The sequence below is a fragment of the Anas platyrhynchos genome, chromosome 3 (genome assembly GCF_047663525.1).
Source record: "Anas platyrhynchos isolate ZD024472 breed Pekin duck chromosome 3, IASCAAS_PekinDuck_T2T, whole genome shotgun sequence".
Lineage (NCBI taxonomy): Eukaryota > Metazoa > Chordata > Aves > Anseriformes > Anatidae > Anas > Anas platyrhynchos.
In genome coordinates, this window is record NC_092589.1 from 89,248,831 (window position 1) to 89,269,756 (window position 20,926).

General features: G+C 36.2%; 1 protein-coding gene across 31 annotated transcripts in view; it reads right to left on the bottom strand.

The window, feature by feature from the left end:
- Window positions 1-20,926, bottom strand: part of RIMS1 (regulating synaptic membrane exocytosis 1) — a 318,971-nt gene that overhangs the window by 51,610 nt on the left and 246,435 nt on the right. For 18 of the 31 annotated variants that reach the window (XM_038176856.2, XM_072036301.1, XM_072036300.1 and 15 more), the window contains one exon: window positions 14,530-14,696. The exons of 12 other annotated variants lie outside the window; for them this stretch is intronic. In XM_038176856.2, the coding sequence (XP_038032784.1) occupies window positions 14,530-14,696 (167 nt within the window). Of the gene's footprint in view, window positions 1-10,865; window positions 10,910-14,529; window positions 14,697-20,926 lie in introns of those variants that run through there. One more of the 31 variants, XM_072036296.1, reaches the window with a different exon arrangement.

Below are 20,926 nucleotides of genomic sequence, written 5' to 3' on the forward strand. Positions count from 1 at the left end.
CCATATTAAAATTTAGTAAGTCAAGAGACTTTTTTAGACCACAAAGAAGTTGATTCAATGAAATAATCATTGTGTACAGTCTGTACCTACTGCAACTACATATTGATCTAACATGCACATTGATCATATATTATATCCATAAAATAGCTATTAGAATCAGAATTTTCTTCTGTAAAATCACTACATTAGAGTTGTTATAGTGTATAGTTATAGTTGTATAGTGTATATACGGTGTATATATACGTATTTAGTGTATATACGCATATATGCACCGTATATAGTGTATATCTGTTCAGGACAATATTCTTATTTTTTCAAAAAGACTTCCCAGTGACTCAGATACTTCCACTGGAATTACAAAGTCTCAGCCCATTGTGTTCAATGTGTAAACTCCCACTGAGGTAAGGGCTGGGAAAAAAAATTCTTTACAGACGTCTCTGGGAATTTAACTGATTCACATCCTTCTTTTGAAGATTAGGAAATTTCCATGTTGGAATGTAGCATCAGAATCTGCTTTCTGAAAATGCCCGAGTAACACACTGATCAGTGAACTGTGCAAGTTTCACAGCTCTCAAAGATCTCATAAAGTCACAAGATCTCACAAGATTTACAAGTTTTAAACTTGTAAAACTAACATTTCTCCATGAAATGAATGAATAATAATTCCATGAGTAATCCTTAACATTACAAACACTTCAATAAGTTAATTTATACTCTCTGAAGCAAGCACAGAGATTGTCTCTGCATGCAGGAACCTGTGTGTTTGTGTGCATGGCCATGGCACTATAAGTGTGAAGCCAGCTAATCACATGAATCATAAAATGAAACCAACACAAAAGCAGTTAGCAGGGACAATACTCCGAGTTAAGTATTGCTATTACTGCTGATGTGGACAGGCTAATGGAATCAAAGGACAAACAGCTTCATTAACCCAAACTTGACAGCAGATAGATGGGTATATTTTAGGGTCAAAAATACGAAATATAGCAAGCATGTAAATGTTAAATCTATATCAAGAAATTAGGTATTGGCGTGTGCAGGTATGACAAAAATGTGGAGTTTTTTACACTCACCACTAAATTGAGAAAACTTCCTTCAATAGGAAGAAAAACTGGTGCATTCATCCTTCTTTCTTTGTACAGCATTCAGCATTTTATTCTCCCTGTCACATCATGTTGTATTGCTTTTTCCCCACAAATGCATGAGGTACTACCGTACCTGCGATCTTACTGTTTGTCATGTAAAAAGGCTAAATCATTGATATGAATCATTCACTGGTCATTTACAGAAGTAAATGGTAGCAACAGGTAACAGGCACAAAGTAGGGAATGAATGGAGGAGGAAAATCTAAAAGGCTAAATGATAGGAAAGGACAGGAATAACAAAGAAAATATAGAAAATACGTTAAAAAGAAAATGAGACAGAGATAGACCAGGTGAGAGCTACTCTGAAGTATAGGAAAAACTATTTTACTAAATTTCTTCATTCTAAAAATAACATGTACTGCCTGTTAAAAACGCTATAGCACAATGTTCTCATAATAACAGTTTGTGCACTATATTTTATCTGAATCAACTGCAATAATTAAATGAAAAACTAATTAAAACTATTTTTCACCCTTTTTCAAATCATGAAGAAAGGCTGTTGGTAACACAACAGTTTCTTTGAAAGAGGAAGCATAATTAGATAATTAAAAATGCACAAGCAGTGCTTCATAGTAGATTTTTCATGTGCAGATGTTCTGAAGGGATTAAGGACTCCATCTTCCTCCCTCTCGGACAGAGGCATAAAGCAGTTCATAATGACGGATTTGAAAAAAAATCATTATCTTTAGATAATGAATAATTAGAACATTAAGGCTTCACCTTGGTCTTGTACTCAAACGACCTCAGAATCAGACATTTCCATCTGTAATACACTTTTGGGGGGTAAAAACGATACATAATTATATTTTTAAACAGCTTAGCTTAAATGTTTTCACATATCTTGCCTCTGCATTAACTGTTTGGAGGATATTGCCCTCTATTTTCCTCCATAAAAGCAAGAGTTGTGACAAGTTAAACCAGTGTGCTTGCCCCAAGAGAGATCACCTAAGAAGCAATATTAATTAACTGCTGTTCATTTTTTTTCTCTTTAATGAAACTGAAAAGTGCATTAGTTAATAAAACAGTTTGGGTGCTGGTTTTTGAGCTGCAATTATTCATGGAAACAAAACAAGATTCCTAATTTATGTCTGTTATTGTGGTAGATCCTTGCACTATGGAGATTTTTGATTAAAAATGCTGGTCAGTTACACTGTTACAGGTTTGGATGTTAGTGACATCTGTAAAGAAAGTTTGTCAAACAACAGAAAATTTCCACTTCTGTTTAATGCTCAAAGTTGATTTTTATCTTCTTTTCTATGTTCCAGACCATGAAAGACCATCTAGACCTTTTGAAGGAGCTAAGAAAAACACACAAGTATTGTTCTGTACCATAATAAACAAGTAAATAAATTCACTCCACTTTGAAAAGTACTTATGGCTGATGCTTGACTGAAAGATGTTAATCCTTTTATCAGGCACAAACTATCTTCTGTTCCTTTGAGTATCTGTATAAATTTGGTGAAACAACATTTTAAAGTCATAAGTGTCACATTAAGAGACTTGGAAGAGATCACCAGTGAAAATACCAAAAGACTTTCTATCACACCATGGTGTTGCACTCATCCACAACTGCTATTGCTAGTTAGATTGCACATTTCCTAAATATTACTACTTCACTTGCAGTCTAGAGGCAGAAAGTCAGTATTTTACAGGAAGTTTCCTTCTCTTAACTAATCTGGTTCTGGGAAATTGAGGAAGGCTGCATCTTCTGTGCTGGTGGTGATCAGGCAAAACTCAAGACAAAGTCATCTGACTGGAGTGCAACACAAGTGGACAACCATCTCTGTAAGGAAAGAGACTAACACACAACGAGGATGAAGAAGGAGAATAAGAACACTTGGGGAATCTATTCTTCCGACAGGAATCCATTCTTCCAACAGCTCTTTCTGAAGGCAAAAACATTTCCTAAAAATCCCTGAGACTGAGCGTGAGCCTTTCCAACATACCATCACCAATATTTATTTACGACCATCTCATGAGATGGTCAGAATATCTTTTTATATCAACAAAACACTCACTGTTCCCTCACTTTTGCAGAGGAAGCAGACTACTTTTTCACGTGTCATTCACCATGTTCTGCAACTGTGACTTAGCAATCTTACAGAACTTCAATCTTTCACTGTGTAATTGGGTTAAGCAAAGAATTTTAAAGAAGCACATGTGGTTTTTGGTCCAAACTTTCCACATGATGTGGGGATTGAATCCACAGCACCAAGCAAAAATAAACTCAGATGCAAGAGGCAGCATATGATCACTAACGAAGACATGTTAGAAGAGATTCGTCCATCATCACATCAAAGCTCTAGGCCAGCAACATGAAGAAATTCATTTGCCAGAGCAGTAACTATCTACCTGAGCCAGAAGACCATCCTTTCTCTTTCTGCCACCAGCCCACACCCCAATCCTCTAAAAGCGTTCTAGCTTCTGTAGTAAAGAAGTTTTAAATAAGACTGACTTCTTTGTGCACAGTCTTCATTTATCCCTGGGACAGGCCCATCCCATGTGCTGGCTGAGGCGATTTCAGCAGAGAAAAATGTGAGACTAATTCAGTGAGTATACCTACAGGTTTACAGAGTCAGGCTCAGTCCCAGTATTCCTACTTTTCAGCACTTAGCTTTGTACTCATCATATTCTTTTTGTATATTTTGTGAAAGTTTTCTTTAGTAATCATGCATTATATTACATAGATCTGATTTTACTGACTTATGGCATTAAAAAGTCATATATAAGCAGTAAAACTGACAGAATATTTTATTCATATATGCAAGCAACAATCCCTCTATTTTCAGTCACCTTCTCCTGTTTTATTAAAATATGCCCATCAGTTTAAAACCCATATATATGTTTTTCCACTTTCCATTTTAAGCTACATTTTTACATCAGGTGAATTTTTATAAGACTTATTTTATTCTAGGATATCACAAATTGAAGAGCTGTATAAGTTTTCCTTTTTTATTTTCAGTTTAAGTTTTGTAAATGGAGCAGTTTGGGTGATTTTAAATTTATTATGACAGCTCTTCAAGCCAATTTGATGGTCATTCTTCTATTTTTGGTCAATACCAGTTTCAGTCAGTGCATTAGCTGCTTAGCCAGCCAAACTTTGTTAGAACTGTAGTTTTTTGACTTTGACATCTGAGTAATTTTTACTGATGAACTTAAATTTACCTTCACTGTTTGGGCTGAACTCTGATACTTTACTACGTCTGAATTTCATAACTCATAAGTTATGTTACAAGTTATACACCAAGTGCAAGATCCTGCATCGTCCTGCATCTGGGACAGGGCAATATCAAGCACAAAGACATGCTGGACAGAGAATGGACTGAGAACAGCCCTGAGGAGATGGATCTGGTGGTTGATGAGAAGTTTCAACATGAGCTGGCAATGTGCTCTTGCAGCTCAGAAAGCCAGCTGTACCCTAGGTTCCATCAAAAGAAGGATGGACAGCAGGTTGAGGGAGGTGATTATCTCCCTCTGCTCTGCTCTCATGAGAATCCACCTGGAGTGCTGTGTTCAGCTCTGGAGCTCCCAGCACAAGAAAGGCATGGAAGTATTCGAACGAGTCCAGAGGAGGGAAACAGAGATTATCAAGGTGCTGGAGCACCTCTCCTATGAAGACAGGCTGCGGGAGTTAGGGTTCTTCAGCCTGGAGAAGAGGAGGCTCTGGGGAGACCTTATAGCGGCCTTCCAGTACCTAAAGAAGGCCTACAGAAAAGATGGGGATGGACTCTTTCTCACGGAGTGTAGTGATAGAACAAGGAGTAATAGCTTAAAACTAAAAAAAAAAAAAGATAGATTTTGATTAGATATTAGGAAGAAATTCTTTATTCTGGGGTTGGTATAGGCACTGGCACAGGTTGCCCAGAGAAGCTGTGGGTGCCCCATCCCTGGAAGCGTTCAAGGCTAGCTGGGATGGGGCTTTGAGCAACCTGGTCTGGTGGAAGGTGTCCTTGCCCATGGCAGGGGGATTGCAATTAGATGATTTTAAGAACCCTTCCAATCCAAACAATTCTATGATTCTATGGTTTAGAGGCACAGAGACTAAACAAAAAATCATAGACTAATGTAAAAGATCAGCCTACAACCAAATTACTATATATTCTGTTCCTATACTTGTTCAACAGGAAACAGCCCACATAATCACTTTCCTGAGGAAACACTCTAGATAAAGAGACATGAAGTAACACAGGGACCAGAAGTGCTGTGTAAACAAACTAGCTTTGGAGTGAGAAGCCTCAGAGCTGCACTTAGTGGCATTCTGCCCAACCTCACAAGTCCTGCAAGGCAGAGCTCCTGGGCTCTGTATAGGAAGTTTCTGAGACAAAATAGCATGCTGGGATAAATCTGTTGTATATGAATAGCTGGGAATGCATGATGTGATTATACCAGGCACTCTAAAACGGCAGTCAGTCTGCAAAATATAGAGAAATACTTTCAGATACTACGGCAGTGAGTATCCAGAAGCAAGGGTATGTCCAGAATAGGCAGTGTTACAGCACTCTGGTGCCAGGGTTGGTGGAAAGATCCCTTCCTTCTCTTCCGACTGTCTAGTTCTACATGAGTTTCATATGCTCTGTTATGGTTTAGGAAACCTGTCCCTCAGCTATGTTCTCTGGGCTTTTATCTTTAATTTTTAACAGTTAAACCCATGGAAAGTCTTCAGTCTGCCAGCAGTGCTGGCTACATTATGGATGCTTTGGTGGGCTATTCAGCTATAGGAAAGAGGATTTTCTCCATACTAAAATCAACTAATTAAACTCCCTTAGTTATTAAATATAAAACTAGAAACCACTGAAGTAACTGCACAACAAATGTTGCTTATGACATTTTATAAAAATGAGTCTTTACTTGGCCCTAAACATCTTGTTTACAGGAGAAACCTTGACTACAACGAAACATTCATACACAGGCAAATTGTCAGGAATGTAATTAGTGTCATAAATATAGCAGTTTTCTTTTGGTCTTTACAACAGTCTTGTTTTATACCAAACTAGAATTCCATTATTGTTTTAGTCATGCTGTACAAAAGCTGAAACAGTCCAATATCTTGGTTCTAATACTGACTTTAACATTGAATACAGTTTATTTTTATAAATTACAAATAAGTAATTGTTGAAAAATAATTGGGAAATCAAAGTAGGTGAGTATTGCCATGTGCTCAGTTAGCTTGCTAATACTACAAGAGTCTAATTCCTGAAGTTAATGGGAAAGTGCTTGACAAATCAATGCAAGTGCTTAATGCAAAGTCCAGCCAGCCAGAATAAAACTTGCAAACAAAGGTTTAACATCCTGATTCAGTAAAACACCAGACTTGTGCTTGAATGGCTCTCTTTCCAGCAAATCATGTCACAGGACAGGCTATATAGTTCACTGAAAGTAGAATTCACTAACCACAGCTCTTCATTAGTGGTGGGAGTGCTCATTCCTCCTCCACTGAATCTTCTTACACATGCAGTCTTTATCTAACTACCCTTCCCTTTCCTGTGTCACTCACTGCTGCTTGATAATATTGTGCCACAGAAAAAGCTTTTAATCATGTCCCCATTTATTCTCCTCTCCCCACACATAGCTGAGCTTGCAGACATAACACTTTTCAAAGGCTCAATTCTCAGAAAATTCCAACCCTCAAATACCCTTCTTAGTCCACACGTCAACACCATATCTCTGGGTCACACACAGAGTATAACACTGTATTTCTTTTGCAAGTTAGCTAAGTAGAAGAGATGAATTAAACTACAGTAAAGTCCCTCTTAAATTACATGCATTTTATTTTGGGGGAACAGCAAAAAAATGATTGAGAGAAGTTTCCAGGCAAAGTTTCCAAAGAAGAATTAAGATCAGCAATAGTTTTTTTGTTTTGTTTTGTTTTGTTTTGTTTTTTTCTTGAAGGTAAAGTGGTTTAAGGTAATTCTGTCTTACACTTAGACAAAATCCTCCCATCAGACTAAGGTGAAAAAAAATGGGCCACAGGAGGTTCTAGGAAAAGAAAGTAATTCAGTATTCTCATTAATAGGCAATAGGGAGCACTGTACATTTTCCTCACTAGAAGGAGGGACATTTCAAGAGAGGCCAACAAAAGAAAAAAGTAATTTTTTTTTTCTGGCTTTAAATAATTTGATTCCACTCAACATATTATTAAGTGAGAAATTACATAGGATAAACAACTTTGGCCTCTGGAAGCCATCTATCTAATACTGGAGGACTATAATGTAATAGACAATAGTATAATAAAAGGTAGTTGCTACGTGTCGAAGTTAGAAAATAGATCTTTACTCCCTAGGAAGTTGAGACACTTTATACATTCACAAATATTATGTAGCTTTTCGGTTACAGTTTACTGAACTCAAATCCTAAGAGTTAATCTTGTACGATAAAGTGTGAAGCTTGAAAGTTGACTCTGAACTTCAATAGCTACGAAAATCAGTCTTATTTACTTACTCAAATTAGAAGAAAGAATCACTTAATTCTGATCATTGTTTCATTACTTGTACATTAAAGCACAAAACAAATACAGTACTGCACTATAAATATACAAATTAATAGTAGTCAGTGCAGTTCAGCTGTAATATCTCGTAATATCTCCTACAAAGAAGAGACAGTGTTATCAATACCAGAATATTCACTTTTATACAGAACACTAGTAGTGAGAACTAGAAACATCACAAATATCCAGTTTGGCCTGCTATGCCCTTACTCTGATCTCTCACATGCTAAACTACACTATTGGATATTTCACTGCAAATTTATTCAGCTCAATCCTTCTTTATTTATATAAAGTGAACTTGCCCTGACACAGGTTTGCATAAGGAACAAGGGATCAAACATATGCAAGGTGCAAAAAATTCTGTGACATTCAACACATTTTCAGAGTTCTCAGATTCTGAAAAATTCAGAAAATTTAGATCTTGTGGAAAAGCAAATAACCCATACAAAGACAATTTAAAACTTCCTGTTGTTCCCATTTTCCAGGTGATTTCCTTTTACTAATGAATGTACAGCAGTGTTCTGTTGCTGCCTCTACTAGCTCTGTCTGTAATATCTGTAATAATAATTAAAAGATTTTACATTTCACTTTTTTTTTTTCAATATGAGTGAAGAATCTTAAGTACATTCTGTACACAGTAGCATAAACTCAATATACAGATTTGAATTACTTCTGTAATTAACATGAAATGAATCAGTCTCCATTTCGACACAGGCCTCATCTCATCAACTGAAATGCATTCAATGCCTTTGGTGTATTATGCTTTCCTTGACTGTCATGACACGAAGTTAAACATAGCTGAGCTGGCTATGTGGTGCAGTACTTCTGCATATCAAGTGAGTTACTGAGCTAACAAGAGGATGGGGAAAGGACTGAACTGCTTGTTGCACAGGTCACATCACATACATTTATGATGGCAACAGGTAGCACTACTGGGAAAGCTAAGAGGAGGTCAGACGGCTCTTCAAATTCTCTCTACTCCATTTTCCCTCATCACCATAAACTGTGCTAAATTAGTTCCATATACTGTGTGGGTGGATGGAAAACCAACAGGAGAAAAACTATTTCCCGTCTAGGGAGTGCTACATCTAGCTACATCTCTTTGAGATATCTTCTGCAGATCAACACTGCTGATAGTCCTCAATGAGACAGCAAATCTCCAGTTACTTTATCTGGCTTTACACTACACTAACGACTGAGCATTTTGTGTAAGAGAACTGCATAATAAGCAGTCTGAAATGAAACTGAACAAAAAGAAACATCTACATGTACAAATGTTACTAAATAAGAGGGCAATACAAACACAAAGAAGATGACTGTCAGTACACCCAGCTTCCCAATGAACTCCAAGCATAACATCCCTAGATAGGTCTAGCTAGAAGTGGGGAAGGCAGAGGTCTTATTTGAATCACTGGGGAAAATAGTCTTTGTCTGGTTTAGAGTTTGCAAGCTTATCACCTGATGAGCTTGAAGTAACTGGCTCCACAGTAACTAAAGGACAAAAAGGTACAACATCCTACAAGGGATCCTATCTTGTGCAAGGTGTTCTCCTGTGTTTACATAAGACTTCCACTCCAGAATTTCAAGTTTCCACGATGGTCACAGTAACTAAGATGTTAAACAGTACTACTGTAGTACTGACCCATGGGGTACACCACCAGTGACTTGCCTCCAGCTGGACTTTGTGTCACAGATCACAACCTTCTGAGCATGGCATTCAGTTAGTTTTTAATCTGCCTCATTGTCCACTTACCCAGGCCGTACTTCAGTCCATAAGGATGTTTTGGAAGAATGTGCTGAAAGCCTGAAAGCCTTACTAAAGAGAAGACAAGGAACAACCGTTCTTTTATCCACCAAGCCAGTCAGTTAATGAAAGAAGGCTGTCCATTTGATCAGACATGACTTTCCCTTCATAAATTAATTCTGACTATTCAAAATTAAGCTCTTGGTCTGTACATGTACACGTAGAAATGACTTCCAGGATTACTTGCTCCATCAAAAAAAAAAAAAAAAAAAAAAAAAAAAAGCTGTGACATCATTGGGCATAATTAGGTCCTTCTTTGATCAAGTCTACGTGGTGCTGATTAGTTGTCATGTATTTAACATGGATCCTTAATTATCAACCTTTTGCATTAAACTATAGGATACACAGGCATAAAGTATTGCCTGATTTTATTTTAAATTCATAGAGAACATGACTAATGAGAGCAAACCTGCATAAAGGAGGACTGGTAACCTGACTTCAGTCGTGAAATAAATAGAAAATCCAAATGCTACAGCAAGCCAAATTCACAGGTCTGATTCTGATTCAAGTCAAAAGCCACAACACGTGATATTTGCCTGGACTTCCACTAGGGAACATGATGGTCAACCAGACTTCATAGGACAGTAACAAGAAAGACGCTCAACAAAATTTCATATCCAGATTCATTTATCCATGCATACCTGTTTGTTATACCATCCACCTGAAAATGCTAAACAAATTAGAAATGAAGAAGCTATTTTATATGCCTATATTTAGAACTTTCATCAATCATAATTCCCTCTTGCAATGCATTATAAGAGCTCATCAACAAGATCTCCACACTGAAGATTATCTAATGGTATTTCCATGCATGCTATGTAACAGCTTTCTGACAGGTAATTCAATTACAATTATACTGTAGGAATGAAATTATCCATCTGCCTTAAAAGGTTTAGACGCAGTCTTGTCATTGATCAACAGAGAGGAAAGATTTGCTTCCGCTCTCCCTATGTTACTGACTTCTTCAGCATTCCCAAGTTTTCTAATATCACTAAACTTGCATTTCCAAGTTTTGATCCAATGATCAGCTGGACCGTTATCTAACTACCCAAATAAAACACAATGTTTCTGTGTTGTTTGATTCAATTTGTTTTCTCCTTACTATACAGACAGTATTTTATTCTACAATTGATGTGCATGAAAAATAATTTAATTAGAATATAATGTAACTGAAGTTAATTAAATTAATTAATTAATTTGAAGTTAATTAAATTAATTAATGAGTAACTGAAGTTACTCATTAAAATTAAAAATTGCTGATCAAACATCAACAGTTACACATGTAGAGCTAATGTGCGTACACTTTTGAGCCACAAGATAAAGATGTATTGTCATGTTTTAGAATCTTTACTGTTTGAATAAAAATAAATAAATAAATATTTATAAATATAGGATAATATAGTATACTGTCCAAAATGACAGAATTCCCAACCTGCAAAATTGAGAGAGTGAGGGATTCATCAATTCTTCTAGATTGATGGGGAAAAGGCGTTAGTTAGCTGTTTGAAGGATCTTTTCCTTCCTTTGGACTTGGGAGGAAAGGTCAGCTCATGCTGACAGAGCTGGTGGTAGAGTTGGTGGATATAAACTGCACTGTGACCTGAAACTTCAGTCATTCTGACCTTTAAAAGTAATCATACTGTACAAAACAACAGCAAAATTATTGCTTTCTTAGTGACAGCCCTAAAGACAGTACCTTGTATTTTCACATGCCTAACAGCTTTAATTTATAGCCCTTTTCAGAAATGCCATATGAAGAAAGATGGGGTTATATTGACTAACAACATTAACTAAAGCTACTGTTGTCTTAAAACAAGCAGTTGCATTTCATTCAGAAATTTGACACCACAGCTCTAAATATAAATAATTAACCAATGCTTTTCAGCTCATGTACCAATGTTAGAGGAGAACAGTTTAACTTCAGGTTACTAATCTGAAAGCTGGAGTAATCTCCAGTCACATTTCTCCATTTAAGATAGTTACCTCAGCTTGCTGGTGAACAGTTCTAGGATTCCTTCTCCTCAACTCAACAGAGAGAGAGACGGAGACACCCTTTCCGAAGGTGCATCTGAGCTTGTTCCGAAGGTGCATCTGATCTTGCTTGTGTATTCTGAATTCAGGTATTTTTCTCCTGAGTACAAAAGGCACCTAAAGCTACTACTAATTGGATGACTTAGTTTAGTGAGATGGCTAAAACTGGGACACCTTGCTAGAGCTTCTATATACTTACTAGGTTCTTCATAGCCCTCATCTCCAGAAGGTATCTGGAGAAAATAACTAGGTTCATGAAATTGGCAGTTCAAAGAACTTCTTGACCTTAAACTTATCATTACATACACACTTGTCATGGACACTGGGCTGACACACTTCCAGATGAAGATGATGGTGGAAATGTGTTTCAGTAAGATGGAAAATAGAGGGTTAAAAAATGTTCTTTTCCTTGCCCCTCATGCTCAACTACCCCATATCCTCATGCTTGATATAAGTTAACATCAGGTTCCTTGGAGGCAAAAAGAAAATTTGAACTTCAAATTACTAACAAAACTTGAACTTCAAATTTCTAATTCGTTGAATTCAAAGAAACATTAATTAAGGGCAAGAATCCATTTCACTTAATTTTAGATGCCTACAAGTAAACAACCTACCTTAATTAGTTATCTAGGGTTCCTATAATAATTAAAGCCAGAAAAGGACAATTCCCCCATCTTTGACATTTATCTGAAGATGAAGAAAACCATCCAAGATGACAGCTGTTTCCTTCCTTTTAATGATAATTCAGAGAAGTTAGATGAATAATTTAATGAATACCTAATCTTAGATGAATTCTACTGTACACATGCAGCTTTTAAGGCTAAAGTTGAACAGGATGAATCTCACTATGAAAAACTGTTTACAATATAACCAATCCTTTCCCCAAATTAACCCTCCACTTCCATGTAATTAGTAAGTTGTGCCAAGAAGTGATTAAGGACTATATGACAGAAGCTACCAGCACAGACACAGGAGGGGAGGAATTTAAGTTTGCCTCAGATCATCAGAAAAAAGCCTTTTCTTTTCTTCAGCATCCAACTTCCCTTTATTCTGACCTCACTAGATATAAAATTCCTACCATACATAATTTTTGCACATCTCCAAAGACTTTGACCTTTCCATTGCCACAATATCCAATCATCAAAAGAAACTGTAAACAACTCACATCAAAAATTTTGAACAACAGATGTTAAGCCATTGGATAAAATACTTCCCAACATAACATCAAAATGATTTTAAAATTTATTTCTTTGCATTTATTGGTTGAAATAAGCTAACTGCATTAGCCATCTCTCATTTACTTTATGGGTACTTTGGGGGAGCAAAACTACAGCAGGCTGAGATGAAAAACAATTATTAGTATCTTATGAATCTATTAATTTTGTCCTCCTATTTCTACTGAATGAGCTGCAATGCATATTACTACCATATATTTTATTCACTATGTAAGTACTACCAGAAGTTAAGAGAAAATTAAAGCAAGTAAGTATCAAGTGTCTCATGTCTTATGCATGGATTCTCTGGACAGTATCAGAAAGTGAAAGTATCTGAATTCCAACTACATCTGACTTTAGGAGTTTAGAGTGAAGCCAAACTCTCCCAGCTGAAGCTCCCATTGCAAACACGTGGTTTAGTACACCACCTTGGCCTATTCTGTATCCAATGTGCTCTGCTGCTCATTAAAATTAAAGAGACAGAATGAGAACAAAGGTCTGATCGCAGGTTTCCCTCTTACCACCATACGCAAGGTTACAGGTTCTTGTGGGTTGAGACCCTTTTGATATTTATGATCAGATGCTAGGAACCCAGGGAACCTTCCTGATAAAATCGTCTCAACACAGAGATAGTTATGGGTAAAAATCCTATTTTGGTCAAACTGCCAAAAATACTCTAAAAAGACCTAGTTGAGGAAATTCAGTATCTAGAAAATATACGTGTTTTGGAAAAATTAAACCCTTTGTAAGAGACTAGTAGTAAAAAGTTAGGCTACAATGAAATGTAGCATTTAAATACATGATCAGAACTTCAAACATGAGCAACTTCAAATACTTCCACTAACAGTGTTCTGCTGGATTATGGATTTCATTATTAATACAGATGTATTTCACCCAACTAAAACACATTTTCATACACTTGTGAACTTTCTTTAACAATAAAACAATAGTCGAACTAGTTCATACACAGAGCCCACTTTCTGACTTTCCCTAACATCCCTTTCCATTTTGTGAACAGATTAAAAACCCTGAAGGTGAATTTCTTGAATGGTATGTCTGTCTAGAAATGTTCCAATGTACTTAATGATGCCATCCAGACTTTCATCAGACTGATTTTCTCCATCGGGATAATTTTATTTTTTTTATTTTTTACCATTCCTACTTCATATCCTGACTTCTAGCACCTACAGTCATGTTTTTCTGAGTACAGACATTGGTAGATGTTATCATAGACAGAAGGCCAATCCTACAGCCATTATTGCTGGTGGGAGTTTTGCTAAGTTATACGAAGACAGGATCCTGTTTGTACATTTTTTAAAAATCCCTAAACTGAGAAGTAGCTTATTATCAAGGATGAAAGAGATTTGATTATTGATAATGTATCTATTTTACAGCAGAGATATAAGGTTACTATAGAAAAACTTGTTTCAAAGCCAATAATTCATCATGCATGAAAACAGCAAAACACAAGTAGGCAGGTATGGAGATAGACACACAGATGGAAAGAAATACAAAACTTTTATGTGATCAAATTCTTTATATGACAAAACTAGAAACATTTCTGCTGTAATATCATATTGGTGTATATATTACACTGATTCATAACCAGCAATGAGATAGGGTGTGTTCAAGTCCCACTTCCACAAATACATCACTTCATGGGAACTTCTGTTTTAGACACTTAAGTGCAAAAAAGTATTGTCATCTTAGGCTAGCAATGGAAGGCAGCTTATATGTAGACAGACAACATTTCCCAAGTTCTTCTGTGGTCACTTAATTTCAATTATTTCTAGTTGTATTTTGGCACAAAAGAGGGGGTGTGATACAATTGAAGCTGCGCTGAGAACTCACCTGATTCTGCCCCGAGGGCGTTCAGATTGCTCTGACATAAAACTTGTGCTGCTGAGGCGTGAGGCACTGCTGGTTCGGGAAATGGCTGACACATCACTGACATCACTATCTGATGATTTGGCAGAGACGTTATCACAACTTCTGTACTGATCTGTTTGTATGTTATACTAGAGATCAAGAAAAGAAAGGGTGAGGAGTCTCATCAAAATGCAGTGCATATACCGAGACAACAAATGACCTAAGTATGACAATTCTCTACAGCTGCTTTTGGATCTAACAAAATTTAATGAACTTCAGAGGAATACTTATATTAAATAATGTTTACATGTCTACTAAAGAAATCAAAAGCGGTATTTATGTAATAAGTGAGATACTTGAAATAAATTACAGCATTGGACTTTAAATAGGCTGCTGGACCTTTAGTACTCTCAAACTATAATAGTTAAGTATTTATGCAGTGGATACAAGAAGCTGGCACTAGAGGTTGCTTTCAATACCTATTATAAAAGCAAAAAAGTGTATTCACTACCTCAAAATATCTATTTGTATTATGATACTTGAGCACTAGTTGTGAAGAAAGCAAACAACAAAAATAATATTTGTTCTCAAGCAGATCAGTTCCCTGATCCGGTTGCACATGTGCACAAGTGTGAGAACCAGCAGAGGACCTGGCAGGAAGAGCATGTGGAGAAGGGTAGAAATTAGTACAGTGTCGTCAACACCAGAAGCTTAGGTTAGTTAAAACTGACTGCAACACCATATCCATTGCATAACACTCAAATTACCCACACCACCAGTTGGACATATATTAAAAAAAAAGCTTTAGTCCTAGTAATGTCACACTTACCTAAATTGCCAGCTTCCCAAAACTAAAATTCACTATGATTAGAGAGAAAGGGACCCTCAGCTGGGAAGGGACTGAAACAGTGCCATACCTTCTGGGGCATGCTATGTGAAAACTATGAACATGTGGAAACGTAAGGCAGTTTTTGACATGATGCTCTAGGGAGTTCATTTTCTGGATCTGTGCTCTGTAAACTTTTACATAAAACTTACTGCAGTTTTATGTGCAACTTACAGACAAAGCTGTGACTACTTGTGAATATCCTCAGCTGAACTAGACACTGGCTTTCAGGCAGAGCCAGCTGGCAAAAGGTATGACTTAAAAAGATTGGCAAACATGAGCTCAGGTGAATATACACCTAATGCAGATGCATGTATCACCTTCAAGCCATGAAACACAGTTTCCTGATTTTCCTATCCTCTACAAGAGGCATACATTTATTTTTTTTTGACTTATTACTCCCTACATTTGTACTCCAGTACATTTTGACAATCAGCTAACTCAGTAATGTCAGATAACCTCCCCTGAGGTTAGCACTATCCTGAGTGCTAACTTTAAGAGCATGAAAGAAGGGCTGGGAGGATGACAGGAAAAACAAAACAAAACAAAACAAAACAAAACAAAACAAAAAAAACATGACCTTGTATAGCTTTATCCCTCTCTTTCTTACAGATTCCCTGATGGAAGAGCACAGGCTACTTGTTAATTGCAATATCAGCTGAAAAGTTTTTTTCTGTTCCTAGTTAACTTTTTTTTTTTTTTGACATATAACTAACTTGCACTGCTGCCACTCAAAATTTTAATTCCTGTGAAAGATTATTTTCTTTTCTTTCAAATAATATGAACAGTCAGGGGGGGAGGAGGGAGAGAAACAGATTAACAAAATGAAAGCAATTTTGAAGTTAGCTTTTTTTCCCTTTCAGAGAGAGAAGTGCTCTTAAGTCAGTGAACATTAAAAGAATAATACTTTATTGTTGAAATACATCTGAACTTGTCATTTAGAATAAAAAAGTCACAAGCCAAGATCCACTTATTTGATATTTTCATTACAGAAAAGCCTGCATGTTTCCAGTTGGGATCAAAAATAACAATGTCCCACTCATCTAGAGTCCTACTGCTCTTCAGCATAACTCTGTGTATTTTTAATGCATTTCTCTGTCATGATACACTTAAATATTACAGAAAAATTATTCTGAAGCTTCAAAATTAAGTGAATTTTCAGTGCAGTCACTTCTCTTTCATCTCTATGTCTTAGGCAGTTAAAGTTTATGTAACATTTCCATTCCAAAGTACAATATTTAATCTCATTTGGAACATAGCTGAAGTGTGCAGCTGGCTTCAAATTCCCATACTATCTGCACTGTTTGTCTGCTTCGGTATTACAAAGACAGACTTTCTTTCAATGTAACTGTCTGAAATATAAACATTTGAAATGCAGTTCTTCCATTCACTTTACCACCTATGTAGTCACTGCTTCTGCATCAGCAATAGGTGAAAAAAAGGGGTATGATGAACTGCAGACGTGTTGACACCAGTGAAAAAAGCACAGACACAAATATAAAGTGTACTTTGTGGATACTCATAAAAAAGATAGAGAGCGACTTCTTGCTCAATCATATGGGGGAATGGTTTTAAACTAAAAGAAGGGAGATTTAGATTAGATGTTAGGAGAAAATTCTTCACTCAGAGGGTGATGAGGCACTGGAACAGGTTATCCAGAGAGATTGTGGTGCCCCATCCCTGGAGGTGTTCAAGACCAGACTGCCCAGGGCCTCATCCAACCTGATCTATTGGGAGGTGTCCCTGCCCACAGCAGGGGGGTTGGAAGTATGTGATCTTTAAGGTCCCCTCCAACCTGAGCCATTCTATTATTCCATTCTATGATGATACTTTCATAGTTCCTTAATGACTAACAGCATTAGCAATTTTACTGATTATAAGGCATTATAGAAGTAATTTAATAATCCGTTATTTATATTCCATATTATTAAGATTTTATATTTCTAGATTTCTCAGCTCAACCTGTGGTGAATAGAACAGTTCAGAGATTTGAAACTGAAGGAGTGCCTCCTCCTTTACAGAAAAAGCCTCAGGTGACTAACCTCTGAAAAAACATGCCTCATCATGTGCTTTGAATAACAGAATTAAATAAGAAAATTAAATGGGGATTGAAATGAGGAAATTAAAATGCAGAAAGAGATACAGACAAGAACCATTAAGGGCTAGGTTCACTGAGGGACCTACTCAAGTCTTGAGATCATAGCTGCCTTTGAGTCACCTTACTCTAACAAGGAATTTTGTCAGGAAACACTGAACCATGGCACAAAGCACCTTGAGTTTTACGACTATTTGGTTCCTCCAAATGCTGCTGGGATTCAGTGCCTGGCACCTTGGCCCTGTTTGTGACTCCTACCAGCACCTGTACAGCAAAAATGAGCAAGTCATCCAATGGAAAAGTTGTGGTGAAGCCCAGGAGTCAAACAAAAGGATCTTACTGAATTTTGTGAAACCATATCCATCCATCTTGGAGTGACTGTAGTGTCAATATGATACACGGTAAATATTTTTCACTTGACTGTTGATGAAGGGAGATCAAAAGAAGATACCGATAACATCAGCCTCCAAGAGGATTCCTTTCTATGCATATCCTTAGGTGCCTTGCCCAGCATCACATAAACTTTGGCAGTCAGTATCCTATCATCCTGTCTCCTACACAGCCTACCGTTGTAGACTTTAACTATGAAATTAAATCCAGAGTGCCAGTAAACTGATGCCATGACTACACTTGCTTTTTATGCTAAATTCTTTCCAGTCGATCACATACAGAGTTAACTGAGTTGGTAGTGCATCTAAATATAGAATGATGTCCTTTTAAGTAGGCACTACAGTACTCTGATCAGTGACTGTCTTGAATAAACAGACCTTCTTAAAAAAAAATAAAAAATGTGTTGCACGTTCTCTGGAAAGCTGGAACAGCTGTAGCATGGTATTTGTGTTCTGTGTGTGGCATTTGTAATGAATACGTATTGACTTTTTAATTAAGAGCATAATTAAGATGTTCTGTCATTTACATCTGTGCAAATGCAGAATTATGCCACCAAAGTGTTCTGAGTCTCTGAAACACTTAAACAGCAAATATATATAACAGTGATAGTAGCCACTTCCAGCCTTACCAATGTACAAGGAAGGAAGGAAAACAGATATTTAAAGTCCTTCTTTAAACCCTTTTGCCAAATCCAGAGTATTTTGTTTTTGTTTGTTTATTTGTTTTTCCACTTGGCTTTTTACGGTGTAAGAGGTTTAGATGAATTATGGAGTTCTTTCACTGAAACTGAAGGAAATAAAGATGTGAGGTCTTTGAGGACAAGAGCCTTTGAGGTCTTAGAGCACAAGAGACATCAAGACCTATACACATGCTGTACAGCAGTTAACTTTTTCAAAATCCATTAACACATGTTTAAAACCCGAATGTTTAAAATGTTTACTCACTCACTGCACCATGTATGTTTGAAAAATAGTCCGTGACTACTGAAACTGAGTGGGAAAAATTACAAAAATGTAAGAAATGAACAAGATAGATTTGAAATTGTGAAGGCCATGTTCTAGTACTTCTGGAAAAAAAAAAGTTTTTTTTTTTCAATACAAAAGAAAACAAATTTAAATGTAAGAAATTAATTTTTTAGACATGTAACTCACTATTGCAAGGAAGATCCAGTCCTTACAGATGAAAAAATTTTGAAAGGTTTGAAGAAGGTTGGGTGTAATATACCATGCATATATGCAAATGCTAAAATAGAGGAAGGATTGAATCCATGTGAGCCAATTGCTCTGAAAAGCTGAAGAGAACATATTCTCAGTGTACAGCACAGTGTAATTTCTCTAAGAAATATAAATATATATTTTCTGAAGAAATAGACAAAGGGAGGGAAAAAAAGGGAGGAAAGAAAGGAGTATTTCTTTTAAAGAGGAACAAATTCTGCTTGCAATGGCTATTTATTTTACAGCTACTTAATATTTCTTTCTCACTATTCTAAAATGTCTATTAGACCACTGAACAATTTTTCTTCTTAAATTAAAGTAAGTCTTGCTCCTGCAAAGACTTTTCACTGATTTTGGCACCAGAAATTAGATATTGTCTTAAGTGCTTTCACTCATTAGCTTTACTGCATCACCTGCCATGATATTTTCATTAGAACTGCCTCATCTTCATCTGTCTGGTTTATTTTTCATGATTCCTTCAACATCTTCTGAGGACAAAGAAAGATAGCAGCACTAGGCTTGCTTTAACAACATATTAATCAAAGTGACTACTATCACCATAGCAATATGAAGCAAACAGCTACATCACTGAATATAGTACAGAGTGTTAGAATGTGCTAATATAATTTGTTCTCAGCACTTAACAATTTATTGTAGATTGGCTCATCGTACTACAAAAGATGATATAGAAAATACATAAGAAGTTAAAGATTTTTGTATTTAAAGTCCAAAAAAAGTAACTCATTCTCTTTAATACTTTTTTAGCATGGAAAGGAGCACATATCTGTTGGAACATGACATACCACCAAAATACTTTTCTTATAACAATGGACAGAAAATTTTCTTACTCAAAGTTTTAGTCATAGATTAAGAAAAAAAAAAAAAAAAGCAAATAAAAAATATTTCAGAGTTCTTTCCATCTAGTACCGATCATGCTGAAATTTCAATTTTGATTTCATTTCCACATACATTTAAAAATTAAAGTTAATAACAGAAACAGAAAGACAAGGGAAATCGGTAAAATTGCAGTTTGATGTTTTCCAACCATTTAACTAAACATCAGATTTACATTAGTCTTAGTCAGAGAAATACACTGAGGAACTACAACAATATTTATGAGGAGCATAAATAATATTTACGATAAATATTTAAGAGTCAGGATTTTTTTTTTAAAAAAAAGTATCTCATGATGGAAAAATATGAAATTTAAACTGATCTGTAAGCACAAAAAATCCAGATCAGAAATCTGGCCTTTTATTTAGGAAATACCCTAATTAATATGCAAACTCTGGCTTCTGACCAGTATCACAAAATGGCCAAAGTTGAAGGGACTTCTGGAAATCACCTGGTCCAAGCCCCCTAGCTCAAGCAGGGCCACCTAGAGAAGGCTGCCCATCCCTTTTTTTTTTTTTTTTTTTTGTGTGTGTGTGTGTGTGTCATTAATACCTGGCAATTTGGAAATTGAGGACTTACAGCCTATTTCTCTTTCATTTGAGAACTGTTTTATTTATTTAAGTCCTATGCTCCCAGTGAGGTGGTCTCAAATAAAGAAACATCCTTATTAAAATTGTCTTAATATTTAACTGTAACAAGACCTTCAACAATTTTTTCAAATCCATTAGATGGTACAAGGTAGATGCCTATTTGCCTACTACACATTCCTAAGTGAACTTCTGATTTTTCTGTACTGCTGAGTACCTTGTGTTATTCATTATTTCAACTTGGGCCTCCAGGAGCATCAAGTCTGTGAAACAAAGAGAAGTGGTACTGAAGGGGAAGGGACAAAAAGTCTGG